The sequence below is a fragment of the Pyxicephalus adspersus genome, chromosome 7 (assembly GCF_032062135.1).
Source record: "Pyxicephalus adspersus chromosome 7, UCB_Pads_2.0, whole genome shotgun sequence".
In the NCBI taxonomy this organism is placed as follows: domain Eukaryota; kingdom Metazoa; phylum Chordata; class Amphibia; order Anura; family Pyxicephalidae; genus Pyxicephalus; species Pyxicephalus adspersus.
This window is the reverse complement of record NC_092864.1, coordinates 36,122,038-36,141,504: the sequence shown is the minus strand read 5'-3', so window position 1 is coordinate 36,141,504 and position 19,467 is coordinate 36,122,038. Positions and strand designations below refer to the sequence as shown.

Below are 19,467 nucleotides of genomic sequence, written 5' to 3'. Positions count from 1 at the left end.
AATGGAAAAAAAAGAAAGCCAAGTATGGTTGTAGTCCAGCCTGGGTGACAACCATGGCTCCCTATATAGATACAGTAAAGTAGGTAATCATAGGTGTCCAGGCACAGAAATGAATTCAGCCTCCTCATCAATAGACAAGTAATCTCCAAAATTTTACATTTTTGGTGGGTTTAGATATACCAAAACAATGAAGGATTCTGGTGGACTTATATTGACAGCAATGTTATTGTTAGCACAGTATTGATAAATAAAGCTTTTTGAGAGTATAACCCTTGCCACAACCTCAGGGAAATAGCTAAGGAAAGGAAGCAGGAGTAAAATAATAATAAAATAATATGATGTGTGCGAAAACAAAAACTTTTGTCCGAAGGGTTATCTATACTTTTTTCTTCAAATTACAGTTGTTTTTTTTTTGTCCCCTAAAGTGCTTAAAAAAACTAATTGGACCCCAAAACTAATATGTTTGGACACGGAGGTCTGCCCATTGCGGACTATGACCCTCCAATTCATGCTGGTAGTTGTAAACAATAGTAATGTCCTGGACCCTCCATGCAGTTAGAAAGGTCTTCTTCCTTACCAGGCCCTTACAACCCTTCAAAACTACGACTTTGGAAAAAAAAGTTGAGGATTCCCAAGCTCCTAGGAAGGTGTCAGTGAAGTCACCACGGTGACCAGTGATGAGATTTCAAGGCAAATATCCACAACTATCACATTTGCTGGCGCTTGTCAGGGGGGGTTCTGGTGATCACCTTAGCAACCATGGGATTTCTTGCAGTGGGTAGCCTGCAGGAAACAGAGGCACTTCACCTTTGCCTACATACTGCCAACATGATCTATACAGTATATCTAGTGTTTCTTGTATAGGTATATCTATTGGATATCAATATCTAATAGATAGAACACATTTCTCTATACATGGCATGAGTTACTAGAATTCTCCCTAGAGGTATTCCCAAGTGTGACTCGGGGTTAATTTTCAGTACAAAAAGTGGTAACCCTGAGCCCACACCTAGCCAGGTTGAATTGCAAGGGAGTTTTAAAACTTACCTGGTCCCCACGTTTCCACGGCATCCTCCAGCCGTGCCCACAGGTGTCCTCCAGCAATGCCCGACCGGCATCTACATCGCCTGGCGATGCCTGCCCGTTCCTGGCATGTGAACATTGGGGACATGAGGCCAGGGGATGCAGATGCCAGCTGGGCCAGGCCCGGCGAGCTTGAGGCTGGGGGGGGGGGGGACTGTGTGCCTAAGAGGCATGACCAGGCAGGGAATTTAAAATAATATGTTTTTTCAAATGTACCACTTGGACATTTAAAAAAACGTATTATTTAAACCGCCAGGGAGGGTATAAACGCATTGGCGGTATTATTTGCTCCCAAAGTGCATTAAAAATACATTGGAACCTCTACCTAAGATGTATAGAGATCTATTTCTTTATTCCAAGTTGGTAGTTGTAAACAATAGCATCGACTGGTGGTCGTCAGGGGTGGTTCTGGTATTTATCGTGTGAACTTTTGAGTTTCTGTGCCCTGGTTACAGCAGTGAAGTCACATGCACCTACCTGGGAGCCTGATGAGTCCTAAACAGCGGGTGGCCTTCAGGGGAGGGAGGTATATGATATAGCTCAGATTTCCTGCCATATGTGAGCTCAGTTTCAATATATCATGGATAGGACAAACTGAATTCAACAAATTTGGTCAAAGCAGTGATGTCTCTTGCACCTTCCAGGGATCCTGGTAAGGCGTTACAAGCAGTTGGCCTATAAGAGACAAAGATACACGTTATATCTAATATTTGTTGTTATGTATGAGCTCAGTGTGAATATATCATGAATAGGACACACTTCTTCATAAATGGCAAGGGGCGCTAAATTTACCAAATATTTCTATTGTCAGTTTTGTTTACAATATTCTTTCCTGTATTTCAAAAGTTTTACTGAATTTATTAAGGGAGTCAACAAAAAAACAATTGGGGGATAAAGGAACAAAAAGCATTTATAGGTACATCAGTATAACATTTCAATAACAAAAATATGATTGGCAAGGGAAAGCCTTCAGCATTACAGGATAGTTAAGGACACACAATACATGGGTAAATCTAATGTAATCTTCCTTAAATACGAGCCCTGATGAAGTGAGAGTGTATGAATCCATGAAACACGTTGGCTGTTTGATGTAACCCTAAAACATATTAATAAACTTGTCATGGACTCATTCATCATTAAGTTTGAAGCTCTGTCTGTGATTTGTATTCTGTTTTTTTTTTTTTTTTTTTTGGGGGGGGGGGGGGGTGCCAGGTAAAGGGAGCATTGATGGAAACCTTGTTGTCTATTTCACTATTGCAGATTTCACTTTCACTTTCTTTCTGTCCAATACAATATTTACCAGAAAAGTAGGGGAAACTTAAACAGAGCAAGGGATGTCAATCACCATTTTTGGATGGGATCTGGAAAGATTATATCCTCTGCCAGGTTCAATCACACTGTATGTGGTAATACCATCTGAGGTTAGGGAGAAAAAGTCTGATATCTATTGCCCAAACACCTAAACATTGGATACATAAGGGGATGTCCAAATAAGTCATCCAAACAGGATGAAAATTTCTTCATACTGTATGTGTTAACCACTTCCTGTAGGCACTTTCCTTAGGACCAGAAGTAAAAAGAATTCTCCGGGAACACAGTGATAAAACTTCACAGTGGTCACCCCACCCCACAGAACAGAAAAAAAGTAGTCTGGCAAGACTTCAACTTTTAAAACAAATTCTGCAAATTAGAAGCATTAGGGAGGCAAAAGAACATATAGAAAAGACACCAGCAGCTTAACAAATAGACAGAATTTTACAGTTAGTAATTTCAGAGGTCAGGGAAAGGTTAGTGTTCCAAACAGAATTTCATCAGTGATTTTTATTTAAGTGGATGAATTCTGAAATGTTAAACTCATTATGTTAGTTTGTTTACTTGTCACCTCTGCTGCACAAAGAAAGTCTGCATCTTCATCCGCATTTAATTTCACTTTCACCGCTAGACACAGAGCTTTGTATAGCATTTTTTTTATTTGTCCTCACTTACAGATCTGCTTGTTAGAAATGTAAACAAAACTATGTACATTGCAGGTTCTTCTACTAATGAAAGCCATTTCCTGTCACTTAGAACCTGTTTATACAAAGTTCATATTTCTGGCACAAACACCGTACAAATTACCGGGATAGTCTGCTAACAAGGAAACTGTACATGACCCAGGATGGAAACTTGCTGAGCAAATCCCCCTGGTCTTCTGAGAATAGGTTCCTTTCTGCTTCCACTTCTGTAACTTAAATATTCAGAATATATGCAAAGAAAGAAATTACTGAAAAGAGGGTACAGTGAAAACATTCTTTACCTCTGCAGCTTTCACACTTCTACACCCTTTATGGACAGAGTAGTTTATCAATTTTTACATTTCTGTAATGGGCCTTTATATTACTTTGTCATTACTTAAGGGGGAACCAAAGCTAAAAATGAAAACAATGAACAGACAGATTCTTTATTGCAGAAGGGATAAGTGATTTATCTTCTTAAACTTTGCTGCATTAACAGTTTTTAACTACACTCAATTCTCTTTGCTGGTGCTGACATCTTCATATGGTAGACCTTATTGGACATTACTGAACCATGGGCATTATTTCTGAGTTGCTCTACTTTGTGGCTTTAATGTCCTCTTCCTCTAGGAAGGAAGGCAGTGGGAATGTATGTCCATGTATTCCAAGTAGAATTTATTAGAACAGATACTGATGTTGGCTGGCAATTGGTATTCCAGTCAATTTCAAAAGTATCCAGTAGGTTTATTGTCAAGAGTTTGTGCGTACCACGCTAGTTCCTACACACCAGACTCCTCACACTATATCTTAATGCAGCTTGTTTTAAACATAGAGTTACAGACGTCCTGGAACAGAGAACACAGCATTCTACAAACTGTTGCCGCAAGATTGGATGTCTACAATTGGTAGAAATGCCTTTGCACTGTATATACTGTATATTTACCAATATTCTTTACCAGCAAGAGTTTCAAGAGGAAATGGCAGGGGAGTAGGACAGGGCATGTTATAAATTACCTTTATACTTTATTGAATTTTTTTGGGGGTATGTGGCATCCCAATTTTTCACAAATGCTTTGGAAGGGATGCAGCCCTGCAAAAGTTCCTCCTTACCTTGACAATAAAAAGTATTGCAACATGTGTGAATGTTTGTACTAGCACAAACCACTTGCAAATGAATCCTCCAGTATAGTTTATACAGTTTTACTTTTTTTTTCTTTTTACATAAATAAGACTAGGTAACTGTGCCCTTTCTTCTGTTGATTACTTACAGTTAATACTGATGACACCTTGCCAAAGGTTTGCAATCTCGAAGAATTTCAGTGTAAAAATCAACACTGCATACAAGAGGGCTGGAGGTGCGATGGAGAGGATGACTGCCTGGATGGGAGTGATGAAAATATTGAAGCCTGCTGTACGTATTTGTCATTTACAACGTATTTATTTATAGATGAACCCAGACGGTGTGTTACTGCTGTCTGTTCCAGCGGGTGTCCAGGGCTTCCAAAGTCATATAACTGTGAATGTATTAACAAGAATTATAATTGCTTAATTATGTAACAAGGCTATGAGGACATGGGTTTACGACCCTGGAAAATGTCAAGTGAAGCTAACATGGAAAACTCTTAGAAGAAATCACCACTTTACCTTAAATGTTACCTTTATCCATACTGCAAACCTTTCTATAATATATTCTCACTGCTTGTGATGTGCCAGGGGCCCCACCATTCTAGTGAAGAAGCAATACACAACAAAGTGTTAATACACTGTTATCTCATCGCCAATGCTTTGTCCTCTGTCATTATGCAGGTGTAGGGTGAAATTACCCACCACGCATGGTTCCTTCCAAGTACACTGAGTAGAAGTGAAACATGAATACATTTGGGAATCTGACATGGATAAATTAAAGTGTCTAGATTTATTTTTATTTTTTTGCATTGCACAATAACTACCAGCTTATGATCAAGGTGGCTGCATTCATTTATTTTATTGGCCTGACTAATATTTACTGTATTGCACCTACAGATGTGATCCTAGGTCATCCTAGGACTGGAAGTATTTTCTGACAATAAACAACCTCCCTTCCACCAAGTAGGGACTTGTTCTGTTGGCCAAATACACTACCTGACACCATTGGCATATCTGGTACCACCCGCTTGGAGTTTTTTTGTTCTCAATCTGTTTACTTCAGATTCCTCCAGGTATTCAATGTTTTTTACACATCCCAAAGTTCTATTGGTAGGTTAACTGGCTATGGAATTGACTATGGTAGGGAAATTTAATTATGAGCTACTCCACAGGGCAGTTAGTGATGTTTCTATAGATTTTGTAAAGCACTGCATAAGTCCATGCTATACAAATACTTGACATTATTATTAATTGTAGAGATATTATTGCTGAGTGCATCAGAAACAGGACAAAACTAGAGCATGCTGGGGCCTGTAGGTGACACCATTGTATACCTCAGCTTTAGCAGTATAAATCATGTCACCCTTTATGTTGGGCTGTCTGGAAGAAGTGTATGAATCAAAAAAGTGGTTGGACAGAAATTAAAATCCTCTTCTCAATTAAACAATTCACATGAGTATGTTTCAAAGAGGTATTTAGATGTGTGCACGGAGTTCAGCTTTTAAATGTTCCACCTTTATACTCCCACTTATAATTGTAATTATCACCTATCATGTTCATTGCTATTACCGGATCTCCTTATACCAGCACATAGCAGAGCCTGTGACATTGTGAGTGTGACCTGTGGTCATAACCAATGTTTATTGAAAAGTTGTGTTTCAGGCCTAATTATCTGTAGTATCTTATTCAGCACTGCTTAAGGTCAAACAGATCATAAACCCATTTTTGTGATTCACAGTTCCAGAAGCAATGAAAATTAATGAGAAAGATTTATAATAACCAGACTAATTGTTCAGCACAAACGTCTGGATTCTCAAGTGTTGTTAAAATAATTACAAAGTTCTAAAATGTAACAAGTTGGAATTCAAAGGGATAGGGTGCTGGTCCTTTGGAGAATTTACTAGAAAAAAGGACAGTAAGGAATTTGCGCATAGTAACTTGTTATATATTATTTTTAACTTAAAGGTGCTCTAGAATAATTTGAGCTGAAATTGGCTACTATGTAACAGTTGTACTGGTGAGATGGTTCGAATGCGAGTGGATTCCAACACAAATTTGAGCTGCTTCATCTTTGGATCAGGAAAAAATTGCTCACACACAAGATCATGCAATGATAGGCTTCAACATTGGCCTGCCCATCTCTTTCTTTTCTAGAGGACTTCAACCAATCCCAAGAATGGCGTCAGTGAAGCCTAGTTGTTTTGGATGAGTGCTCCACCAGATGAACTGACTGAGCTGATAAATAAAGTAGAATTAGTCTTACCTTACCCCTACCATCTACCTAGGCAAAGTCTAAGTCACTTTCTTTCCAGCAAGATTCCTTTAAAATATGAAACTGCTTCAATCTTGCAAGAAGATGATCTTGCAATTGACTTTAGTGTTGGATTTCACTCGCTCTGCTTTCACAATCTTTTTAATAGGAAATTACAATAATTTCAGTAATGCTGAAGACAGATAAAGGTAAGTATAATTTATTTTTTTTAATTAAGGTACATTTTACACCTACTAATATCAGATGATTTGTTAAAGAGAAGGGGCCCTAACAGTAGACAGTAGAAGTCATTGAACACTAGTGTAAATCTGTGGAAAACCCCAATCTGTCATCACAACTCAGTTTAACATAAATCTAAAAAAATGGATTTTTTTGCTTTTTTATTCTTGACACTAGTGTGAAGGAGGTGAAAATAAGGGAAAATGAAGGTAATACATAGTTCTGTTCTTGGTTTTGAAAACCATTGAAACTGGTAATCATTTACAACTGTTTCTTTCAAAGTAGGTTGAAAAATTAGAATTTGATTTTGACTATTGTTCAGCCTTAGAGAGATTGGCAGCAAGCATGGAAGCCCTGTAGTACTTTTAGGAACATGTTTGCATTTAGTTAGTATATTTCCCATTGGTTTACCTATAAATTGGTCTCAATGTGTACTCTACATGGCTGTGGAATACATTTTAAGCTGTTAGCTAGAAGGGCAGTAGATGACTTAAATGGTTTTCTTTACTTCCTATGAAGGTTACCTTTTATTCAGCGCAATGAATTTTTCACTGCTTTGGGACCAAAATTATTAAGAAGAATAAATGTTTAACGTAGGTTGCGCAAAAGCCAATTATTCTGAGTGCAGCCACTAGAAGATCACTTTCTGGAACATGAATCACTAAAAAGCTGATTACCATTTGGTTGTTAACAATATAAAAATTATGAGCCATTGTCTCTGGAATTAAAGCTTATCTCAGTGTTGACAAATGACTTTGTAGCATTCATTTTCTTTTGAACAAAATACCATTAAAAACTCATTTAGCTCTTTATTCATCTGTTAATAAAAATAAATGCTATCTGACACACTCTCATCTCACTATAATTTTGGAGGCCCATTTACATGCATTATTTTGGAGACGGGCTCATTTGCAAGCAGCGCATGTTAAGTGTTTTCACTTGCGTCTTCTTGTTTTGCTAGTGAACCACAGCTGTCCGGGAGATCAATTTAAGTGCCAGAGTAACCGCTGCATTCCCAAGAGGTGGCTCTGTGATGGCGCCAATGATTGCGGAAATAATGAAGACGAATCTAATGAGACCTGCTCAGGTAAGATGCGTGAGTGAGTCTATGTACACAGCATGAAAATTTAGCTTGTCACACTCATGTGGCACTGATGATAAAGAGATTATGCCTTAGAATTAACTTAGCGAAGCTAAGCAAGTAATTTTTCATGGTGTTTAGGTTTACACACGGGTGCCTTTGTAGAATTCTCCAAAATTGGTATTTCGACTGAGTGGTCTCTAGTGTTCTCAATAGGCCAACGATTTCTTGAAGCTCTGGGTAGTCCCTGCATCGATAGGTTTTATGTACCTGGTTCATTTTCTGACAGCTAGGTTTTCCTTTCTTGTGTCGCATTCTTTAAGAGCAAGAATAATTTCAGGGTTTCAAGATTTTCAACTGAATTTAAGGTTTTGTTTGATTATTTGGGTTAAAAAAAATGTTCTTTTAGGAGAAAAAGGCCTCACCCTTCTTCAGGGCTAAATATTTAGCGTGGAATTAGGTAGGCAGAAAAGTTGAGTTGTGCTTTAAAGTTAGATTCCTACAGTTGCCCTCATAGGCAAGGCACACATTCACCTTAAGTTCTACATTAAAGTCACACGAGAAATGAAATCCTGTTTAACTGTAGTAGCTATCTTATCCGCACTCCGGTACGCCATTGTTATGTCCATTTAAGGTGATTGTGATACAGTACACCTGGTCCATTTGTTGAAAGAACAAATTGTCCATTACTACAGCAGACAAATCAATAGTGTGTGTTAAGCACTCAGTAGTTTCACACATCTGAGTGCTGGAAAACATCAAATTTGATGGTGTTTCAGTTGTGTTTTTCTTCCTTTTAGATAATGATCATTTTTCTTCTGCTGTTGACAATAATTTCTATGGACAGTTTTTATCAACACCACCCCGCGACCCTTTTACAGGAGTGTCCAGAAAATAGAAGTAAAGGCCATAGTTGTAGGACATTATCGTAATAGGAAATAGAGACATATACTTAGGATCTTTTTTTCTTTTTAGCGATTTAACTGTTCAAAGAAATATTGCAGACCTCAAAACATTCTCAGTTAGGCTTAGATCAATGAAGATGATTTTGTGCAGGGCATTCTTGAGTAATATATTGCTCTTAATTTTTCTTTTTCTATCTGTTTTCATGTTTATTGACAATAACTTGGAACTCTACTTACCCAGAAGATGTCTTATGTCTTCATCAGCCACTTGCCAGTGTTCCACTATACTTTTGCTTGAGATGCAATTTAAACATCACTTGCCTTTACTTGAGTGCTGTAACAACCAGAGGGAAAGGTGGTTTAAGGAATGATAAAACATTTCAATATGATCCCCTTGGCTTTTGTTCAAGTTGAAAACTTAGTAGATGTAACATAAGGTTGCAGGCTACGCAGGGACAAACGTTGACCTAAATGGTGAAGTGGACTTTGTGCTGGGAAACATAATGTCAACAGATATAAATGGGGATAGAAGAGAGGGTGAAGGAGCAGCATAGGTGGAGAAACTCTGATTTAAGCTTTTGTTTCATGTGAAAATAGGCTGTTTGTTTACAGTAGAAATATTCACTAATATAAGTTCATTTGGTTTGCTACGGTATTGTGTATATAAAGGCTATCACATTTGTTTCATCGTTTATTACATTTCACTGCTGCTGATCTCCTACAACCTTCAAATACTCCATCAATTGATATTGGCTTCGTGTTGGAGACAAAGTGAACCTTGCAAGTACAATGTGTGCTGGCAGGGTCACCTTTGCCTAAACTGAAGACTATGCAAAATATTAATTGTAACATAGGGACAGAGTTTGGTCATCCTTGCTTATCCGGAAGTGCTCTATATTACCAAGGGTCTTCTTGGCAAGATTAGCAGGTAAGACTGAAAATGACTTTTGAAGTGATTTCCTTTCTATATGGACATGGACAAGCAATGGCTGCAAGCAATTTACAGGGAGAGTTTACAGATTGTGATACCATTGAACCATGCCTGTGTGGTGAGCATGGCATCACGGCTTGTGGTCTACATTGAAAGAGTATTTGATAGCATAATAACTCTGTTTAGTTTAGGATCAGAACATTGCCACTTTATAACAAGTGTCAGTACAAGGGCTTTAAAGCAGTATAATCAAGTCATTTTTTTTAAAAACTTTACATTTTTATTGAAAATTTGCAAAGATTAACAAAACCGTATAAATCAGAAACAGAATTAACAAATGTTTCAAGAATAACAGGTAAAAAGAATAGGTAGGTACAAAAAGAAGTATAGTTCACCACAATAACATGTTATAGCATTCTAAGCTTTCCTAAAGAAAATTGTCCATATTCTCACAATTTCAACACACTAGAGTGCGATAAGCCTCAGAGTTTATGTACATCACCCACATTAACCATATACTCAAAACTTTATGAAGTGTGTCATTGCAAATCATATGAGCTTCTTCGGTTCAGTACAAAGAGTGCACCTTAAGAAGCCAAGTAGCAACTGTGGGTGTCAAAGAAGACTTTCAATACAAAAATATATGGGAACAAACTGCATTCAAGGCATGTAGGATATGGATTCATTAGAGATTTGCTCACTGAGCTGAACTATATAGAAACAATACACATTAACTGCAGAGCAGTCCCACCAGATATGAAGCATAGTACATTTATTATTTTGATTTTGCCAACATGTATCAGATGCCTCTGGGAACCATGTAATTTTCAATGAAACCTGGAGACTTTTAGCCTAAAGCTGAAATTATATTTTAGGGATTGGGTTTAGATAGAATTTTCTTTTAAATATCCTTTATTTTTAGGTTCTTAAGTTTTTCATTCATTTATATATTATCAAACCCTTTGTGGATACCAACCCAAACTTTACAATAACTTATCCTTTGAAGGACTGGTGCCCACTCAGGAATGGGGTCTTGACCCATTTCTACATACACATGCAAGACTCCTGTTTTATTCCATTGACAAAAGCTGATTCTAGTACACGAGGTGTGCAAGGCAATGGTTAATTGTTTTTATCCTTTGAAGGAATAATTACCTGTGTAGCTTTTCTCTATCAACGATGCTCGTACATGCCAAAGGAGCTGGAATTTGTACTGAACAAGCAATTAGATGTGAAAAAGCTCATAAACTCCTATTAGTAGGACATTTTTACACTACATGGATCAAAGATGAATTTGCAAAAGTTTGTTGACCATAGTGGCAGACAGTCAAAGCTCATTGCGGCTCAGACAGGGACGTCCATTTTTACGACCAATGAATTACACACTAAGCTTGGGAAAAGCAAATGCTTTAGCTGTTAAAATCATTATTAATAATACCAATAATAATAATAAACCATAAATGCCTATGAGGTGACATTTCAAGCTAAAGACAAAGTGTGTTCCACGTTCCATCACAATTAGTAATTGACTAATTGACTGATAAAATGGTTCCCCGCAGTGTACTTGCCAGATGATTGGTTTGTCATGAAGAAGGTTATGGAAGACAAAAATATAAACCGTGTTTATTAGGGAAATGTCAGACATAGCAAATCACAGCGGGGTCTGTTAATAAAAGGTTGCATGTCTTTGACTTGCCTAAAATTAATTCTGTATATGCTGAGGTTAGATTTTTAAAATTAATTCACTGTATTTTTTTTACATGTTTTAAGAAAGCCTTACCTTAAACAAAAATTAAACATATTGCATTTTCCCAGTACACAGATGAAGTTCTGTGTTCTTTTCAGATTCTTTTCGATTAATTATCACCTGTAATCCTGCAAAATAACACAATTTCTATGTATACTACATTTTACTCCATTGGTGTATTTATAGTTATTGTAGCTCAAATTTGCTTATGTTCATTTCAAAATCCAACTGACTTTGGAAAAAGACTATTGTAAATGGAAGTATTCAGATGCTAATAATTTATGAAAAGGTACATGTTTTTTTAAATGTTTTAACTTTGAACATGTACCTACAATTGCCATTGGCCCCCATTTGGAGTTTTGATGACAATACTATGTTTAGGAGATTTGCAATTATCTTGAAAATTTGTAGTTGGTCTCCAACATCCATCCCCCTTCCCCCAACCCCAATCTCTCCCCTTAGCACTTTTGATCATATTACTATGTTCAGAGGTTTTGCAATTGACTTGTAAAGTTGGTGGCCATAGACTTTTTGAATTTATACTGCATATTGGCTTCATGTGGTTCCTGTTGAACAGAACCAGATGGCAGATGTTCATGCTGAATTTGTGATCAGCTTGGATTTGACCACCTTGGGTGAACTTCAGATGTCTTTGTTTTTTTTCATCTCAATCACATGGAGGTCAAAGATCGCTAGTTTACCTGTGCATAGTTGTGTTCTGTTTCTAGGTCAGCTAAACAAAAAGTGACATATTTTATCTAGAATTTTCTGTACTTGCGACAAATGTTCTTAGCGATAAGAAAAAAACAAACAAACAATGCAGCTACCACATCAGGAGGTAAAATTTTAATATATTACATATGTTACATTTATATTCTTTGTTGTTCTTTAGTTATCCTGTAAATTCTGGCTTCAGTATTTTTTGTTTATTTAGGGAAAAAGTGAAAATGAATAAAAACTTTCTATCACTTCTTGTTTATCTATTGCCCATGCAAGAGAGGGGATACAAAAAAACACTGCAGAAACTTTAAACCCTTCTTCAAAATATTAAAAGGTCCCAGTCTAAATCTTTCCACTGTGCACTATTTTTGTTAACAAAAAGTAGGTAGCAAAGGTTTTACGTTACCAAGAGGACCAGTATCTCGTAGGGGGGATGTCAGGGGTGGTTCATGAGGTTGCTCACTGCTCCGTATGTAAAACTCAAGATTAGATGGAACCCGGGTTGTTTGCAGTGCAGAACAACTTTGTGGAATTATATTAGTATGTGATCGGTTACAATAATTTTTTTTGCACGTGTCCACTGGAACTTTAAGATGATTGATATTAATATGGCAATATCAATTAGCCTTTTCATTAAAATGTTAAAAAAATAATTTGTTACTATACTATTAAGCTGAGCTGTTACTGGTAATCTTTTTTTTTTTCTGTTATGGGATATTGTAATGTGGGTATTCAGTTATGGTTTGTGGTGGTTGTGTCACATTGATTGGGGGTTTGCTTTGATTGTGGTTGGATGTTGTGTTACGAGATATAGGTGGATGTATATTGATTTTTTGAGGAGTGACTTTAGTTTTAAAGCACAGCTTTATCCTGTAAAGCTTTATCTTCTTTGTATGATATGATATAATTAATAATTATGGCACAGTGAATAAATACCACCCTATCCAATCACAAAAAAAAGAGAAATATACAAGGTCAATGTACTTTCATAATTTCTCTTGGAAACTTATAAATAAAAATGGTTTTATTTGTGTTCCTTGTTCCACTCACCTGGCAAACCTGTAACCCCTTCAGGCAACATGCCTTTTGGTTGTTATTTGCCTACTGTTCTTGGACTACTGACTTGCTGGATTGTAATGACAGTAATCTCTATCAGTCTTCTGTAATATATCTCCATATTTTCACATGTGTCCTGAAGCATGTTCCTATTCCCTAGCCATTCATTTGGTGTACCAGATGTCTCTGATTTTAAGTTAGTCAACAGTGCCCAACCATTTCCTGCAATATCCCCCTGGCTCTCATATTCTTTGTGTGACTGTGGTCTCTGACCATTTCCTGTAATACCACTATGGTCTCTCACCAACTCATCCATTATTTCCATAGTTTTTGAGCAACTTTTGTAGTATGTCCACAATCTTTAACCATCCACTTTGTCCCCAGTCTCTGACCATCTCTTGTAGCGTGACCTTAGTCACTAACCATCTGCTGTAGTATGCCCACAGTTTCTGACAAACTCCTTGAATTTGTCCCCAGTCTTTGACCAACTCTTGTAGCACTATCTTCTGGAAATATTTTGTATGGCCCTTACAGACAACAATCCTGAGACTCCCTATACTAAGGAAGTTGGCCACCTTTGTCTTATTACGTTTCACGTTTTGCCATACAGGCAAAAAGGTTACAAAAAAACTCCTGGCCTCTAAGGCACCCTGACTCTAACTTTTTTTACCTCCTTTGAAGGAATTATTCTTTAGAAACTGAAAATAGATCAAGTTGTTTGTCAAGACAGTCATTTCATAAGAGCATCAGAACTCCCCATGGTTTTGGACATGTACATAATTATCAGCCATTAAGATTCATAATCTCTCCATGGAATTAAGTATTCCATCAGTATCTGCATAAAAACAAAAATATAGCAATATTATAAAAGGTTAAAAACAAAGATTTTGGATAAAACTGCCTTTTTTTTACCAATAAAAGGCTTATTCATGGTAAAACAAACTTGTAATAGGGAACCTGGGATCTAAAAATGCTGTTTATGTTTGACATTTAAACATATTCTGTGGCTGTGAAATTTTTGTACTGTAAACATGTGGGTAGTCTTTGTTTTCCTATGTATTTTTCCTACTAAAAAATGCATTAATTCAAGTTTGGATAATGCCTACACAGTCTAATTTGTTGCATTTTTGGTCTGTAAGTAAATTGCTGTAAAAATATTAAATATATGAAGAGACTGAACCAATTAGTATTCTTGACGAATTGCGTGTCACAACACATCACAAAATAGTTATAACAGTAGTGCTAAGAGTAATTTAATAACTGCTGGAGTTTGCAGAGAAACTGACAGAAAAAAAATGCGGCATAATTCACAGAGAACATATACAACAGCTTGCATAAAGTACCGCAAATAGGAGTTGCAGTTTGAAGAAATAAAAAGATAGAAAATGACATATGTTATATAAATACTTCATTTGCATCTCTTTTACACAGCTTTATTGAATTATCTTTTTAAAGGGAAATGTGTGGAGTTTCTCTGTATACTTATTTGGGCTTAATGTCTTAAAGATGATTTACAAGTAGTGGGAGATTTATTTCAGCTTTTTTTATTTTTAATGTAAGTAAAGTAATTATTTATAGGGTAAGTAATCTGAGTAGAAGAAAAAAGTAATCAGGAAGTGGATGTTTCAGAAGGAGGGGACACATAAAGGCAGGTTTGGATTGGGTAATCCTGCACAGATCCTGGTGACTAGTGAGGATTTCTAATTGAAACATAAGACTTTACAATTTACTTATTGTTTTCATATTTGTGCACTTAGTACATTTGTGCAACCACATTGTAAAGTGGTGAGGTATTATATGGATCTGGACTTCATCGTCATCCTCATCATCATCATCATCATCATCTGCTATATGTATATTGTATTTATATTGTGTCAGGTTTATAAAAGGTTTGTTTTGCAAAGTGTAAATGTTAATAAAAAGATAGAATGCAAACTCAGTGGACACAATGAAAAAATATGGTGAAGGTTTATCAGTATTGCCATAGGGCAAAACAGAGCAGGGTCTCTAAAACAGATGGGAGACATATTTACCATGATATTGCAACGAATCCAAAACTTCTTCCCTCTGCCGGTCAAAAAACAAAACACCTTGCCAAGAATAAAAAAGCCCCTGGCTACTTCCTAATTGTGTGTATATGTAAATCCCATTACTAAAATCTTAAAAAAGCTGCACTCTGCATTTATTTCAAAATTTGTTTCTATTAAATTTTAAATCTGCAACTTTTAAAACCTTGGTTATTCTGCCATATAGGTACTCGGTTGGTCTCTTACTGATATAGGATGACAACACTGTCTATGTTTCACAACCATTCTTGTGTGTTGTCTCTCATCATACGCTTTCAAGATAGACGACAATGCAGCCCCAGTGTATAACTTTACAGTAGTAATATTATTACAAGTTTAACAACTGTAACAAATAGTGGCATATGTGTTGTGGTGGCCTGCCAAGGATTGTGGGCCCAGGCGTCTCAAATAAACAAAAAGCATATCACAAATCCTTTGCTCAATAAGTTTTAGCATGATATGCCCTAGAAATGTTCTGTTTTTGGCAATCTACTTTGTTGTGTATTACAGAGGTATTCACATAATTCCATTCTCTTGATCCTCCTTAGCCAGGACCTGTCAGCCTCACCAATTTTCCTGTACCAATGGTCGTTGTATTTCCAAATCATGGCAGTGTGATCAGGAAGATGATTGTGGAGACAGATCAGATGAATCTACGTCCTGTGGTAAGTGATTTTTTTTTTCAAACAATACGTCATTATCATATACTCTTCTTCATCTTTCTATCTACTAGATATAGAAGGGGTCTGAGTAATTGAAGAATATTGAAGTTTTTTATTACAATGGCATAATAGCATAGGGTGGAATACAAGAAACAAAAGTTTCCCGCTACTCAACTCTATCAGCACAAATTGAGAAGGCTTATTCAGGGCAACTTAAGACATATGCATGTACCCAGCAAAACTTTGTAATATAGTCTATATATAGGTAAAAGGCCTTGTACCCTTTGATGGCTATAAACAAGAGCAAACTTGTCACCCAAAAAAGGTCTGAGAATCTAATTCTGGTATACTTGGTTTTAGTGGTGTGGCTTTAGTGCTTAGTTTTCCTTGTACTCTGAGACACATGTCAGCCTAGACCAGTATGTAACCATAACCCTAATACTGACCATCCTTATGAGCAAAAGCCTGATACCAACTCTTCCTAATATAAACCTACCTCTTTTTTTGAATATTCACTTTTTCTTTGAATCTAGTATGTGAGGAGGATTTTTTCTGGAGGACTTGCTGGAGGAATTCTATCACTTACCTTCAGAGAGTTGAGAAGAGAAGACTGTCCTACCAAAATCTGACGTGGGGTTGGGGAAACTGTCATACAACAAACTGACATGGGGTTGGGCAGATTGTCCTGCCACAAACTGACATGAGGGTAGAGAAGACTGTCCTACTAAAATCTGTTATAGTGTTGGGGATGCTGTCCTACCAAAATCTGAGATGGGGTTGGGGGATTGTTCTGCCGCAAACTTAAATGGGGCTAGAGAAGACTGCCCTACCAAAATTTGACATGAAGTTGTGGAGATTGTCCTGCCACAAACTGACATGGGGTTGAGACGACTGTCCTACCAAAATCTGACATTTATCATTTATATTTTATCCTCAACCAAGCAGAAGCCAAATTATGACCAAATGAGGATTTTCAGTCCCCATTTCTTTTTGTTTCTACTTTTATAACCTTCCTGTTGTTGTGTGATATGTCTGTCAACACAACTGATAAATTACATTAATGCACCCAGTAATACATACATCAACGGACAGAATAGTATTAATTATGTAATATGCAGCATACAGACTGGTTCTCATCCCAAGGGGGAAATGTCTGTGGGGACATCATTGCAAATTGGCTATCCTAGTGGAAAGCTTGTAGAATGGAAAACTAATAAGAAGTGGAAAGGATGAAAGAATGATAATACACATCTTCCCCCTCCCTTTTCCATACTGATATATGTGTTCATGCAATATAGAAATCATCCACGTTGTTTTGCAATGTTCAATCAATGCCGGTTGCTTGGTAACCACTTGTTCTTTTCTACTTGGCTGCTTGCGGTGAATAGACACACGCAATGTTTAAGATGAAAGGAGAGCACAAGAATTATTTGTAGAATAGTGTTCGGCTATATTTATGTTTTTTTTCTGTAAAGAGTGGAAAGTAACCAAACTGATTGGCCCCTGACCATTTTCAGCCTTGTTCCTTCTCAATACATCACAAGTCAATAGCAGAACAAGAGGTCAGGTTCTGAAAGGAGCTTGGTGGATTCACTGGATGGAGCTGCAGGAGAAGTACAGAAAGGGCATGTAAGCAATTACAATTAAATGTCATCTCTGGGCAGTTAAGGAGCTGATTGAATATTGTGCATTTGCCTTATGGATTGATTGTTCGCTGAGACATCTTTTAGCCTTTTTGTTTTATCTTTTCCTAGGTAAAAGGAATGGACAAATTTATTGTATTTAAAGCAGAACATCTGACCAAAAACAGAATACAATATTTGATAGGGTAAAATAAATGTATGTAGCCCATCTTCTGTAGGGGTGGCTGATTTGTTTGTGGATTTTCTGGGTTTTTGGTTATCAACACACAGGCTCAATTCCTCTTTTCATTCTTTAAGTTTGATTAAATAAATGACAGGCAGCAAGTGAAGGAGAGAAGGTTGGAGTGCAGAATGTCAATGCAGACAGTTTATGATCTGGAGAACATAAGAGACACACACTGCTAGAAGGACTCTACTATCTACTTTCTTTGAGCTAGCTGACAGGCCCTCAACTGCCCTCATTGAAGTGAAGCAGCCCCTTTCCAGCAGTCCTGAATCTAGAGCACTCATGGCTTTCTGTCTTTTTCATTGGGTTCGCTGACTTACCTGATGGAGGCCGATGCCCCAGGATCTTTGCTGTTTCTATATAGTGAAACTCTTTGTCCTCAAGATAAATATCCATCACTTGGGATTCGTTCCCTTTCTCTACTATACAGGAAACCTTCCTGCCAACAGGAGAGGGTGAACACCCATCAAGCAGATCTCATAATCATCAAATTTCCCATTGAAAGGTGAACATTGGTATAATAACTCAAAATACCCACCCACTAAAATTGCACTGTAAGCACATAAAGCCCATACGAAGTTACCTATGTCTAGCTTCTTACATTCTTATTGTAAACATGTACCTGCCAAGTGCAGAGTTACTATCAAATTTAGGATCTCAGACATTATGAAAGTGGAACTCTAGCTTTCTTTTCAGTCCTGAAAAGTTGCATGGGCTCCTGTACAGAAATTGTGTACTCCAATTTCATTGTACATTGGAAGTCTTTCATAATGTACATTGTAACACAGATGGAGCCCTCCTAAATTCCTAGCTGAAGAATGTACGGGAACATATAGCCTTTTTCCCCCCAGCCTGACTGTCCCTGCTCTTTTAATTGGTTGGATTTTTAGATCTTTCATTAATGAAGCTCAGCATCACATAAGTATTACCTAGGACAACCTATATACAAATACAATCATTCTTGGTAAACCAACTTTTCCAACTTAAATTCATCTATCAGGGAATTTTTGCTTCAAGTCCCTCCAAATCCTGGCAACTTTAGGGATCTCAGGAGGAGTACTGAGGCACGGTGCTGCAATGTTTTCAAAGGCTTAGTACATCACCCAGATGACCTCCTCTACCAACAATGATCTGCCAGAGTTACTTAGACAAGAATGTAGACCCTGAGACATTCATACATCTAAAAAAAGTATGTAATCAATATAGAAATTTCAAAATGTCTTTTGCATGTTGATGAGGAGGAAGGAAGAACCAGGGAAGGCAAAATGTAAGCAGAATAAATGTCATCTTTAAACACTAATCCATTTCTGCTCCCCATAAAGCAAGAAAAACTAGAAACAGAATCAGGAGATGCATGGCATTTTCAGGATTTCTGCAAAGTGTAGTCTGATAAAGCCGCGCATTAGGCTCTGATCCCTTTACCATGAGTGTTTTATAGAACAAAACATATTTTTACAAGTGACTTTAGTGGGATTGAATATCTATATTTGTCTGGCTTTTTGAAAGCCTTTAGATTTTTAGCTGTAAGCAGTCCTCGCTTCAGAGCTTATTTCCAGGGCAGTCTGTTATTTTCTTTGCTGCGCTATTGTCGAACACTGTTTAAATGTACTTTAACTGTTTATTTGCATAGTAAAGGAGCTGAACATTCAATATATTTATTGTTAGGGAAATGTTTCCATGTGTCCCTTTGTTAAAGAAAGATTTTTCTTTTTTCATGTATGTAAGCATAGATCAGTT

General features: G+C 37.0%; 1 protein-coding gene across 1 annotated transcript in view; it reads left to right on the top strand.

Annotated features, from left to right (window-relative positions):
* The window catches only part of LRP1B (LDL receptor related protein 1B), a 500,403-nt gene that overhangs the window by 90,786 nt on the left and 390,150 nt on the right, over nucleotides 1-19,467 (top strand). The window contains 3 exon segments of the mRNA XM_072419083.1: nucleotides 4,348-4,488; nucleotides 7,655-7,780; nucleotides 15,748-15,864. Of these exon segments, the coding sequence (XP_072275184.1) occupies nucleotides 4,348-4,488; nucleotides 7,655-7,780; nucleotides 15,748-15,864 (384 nt within the window).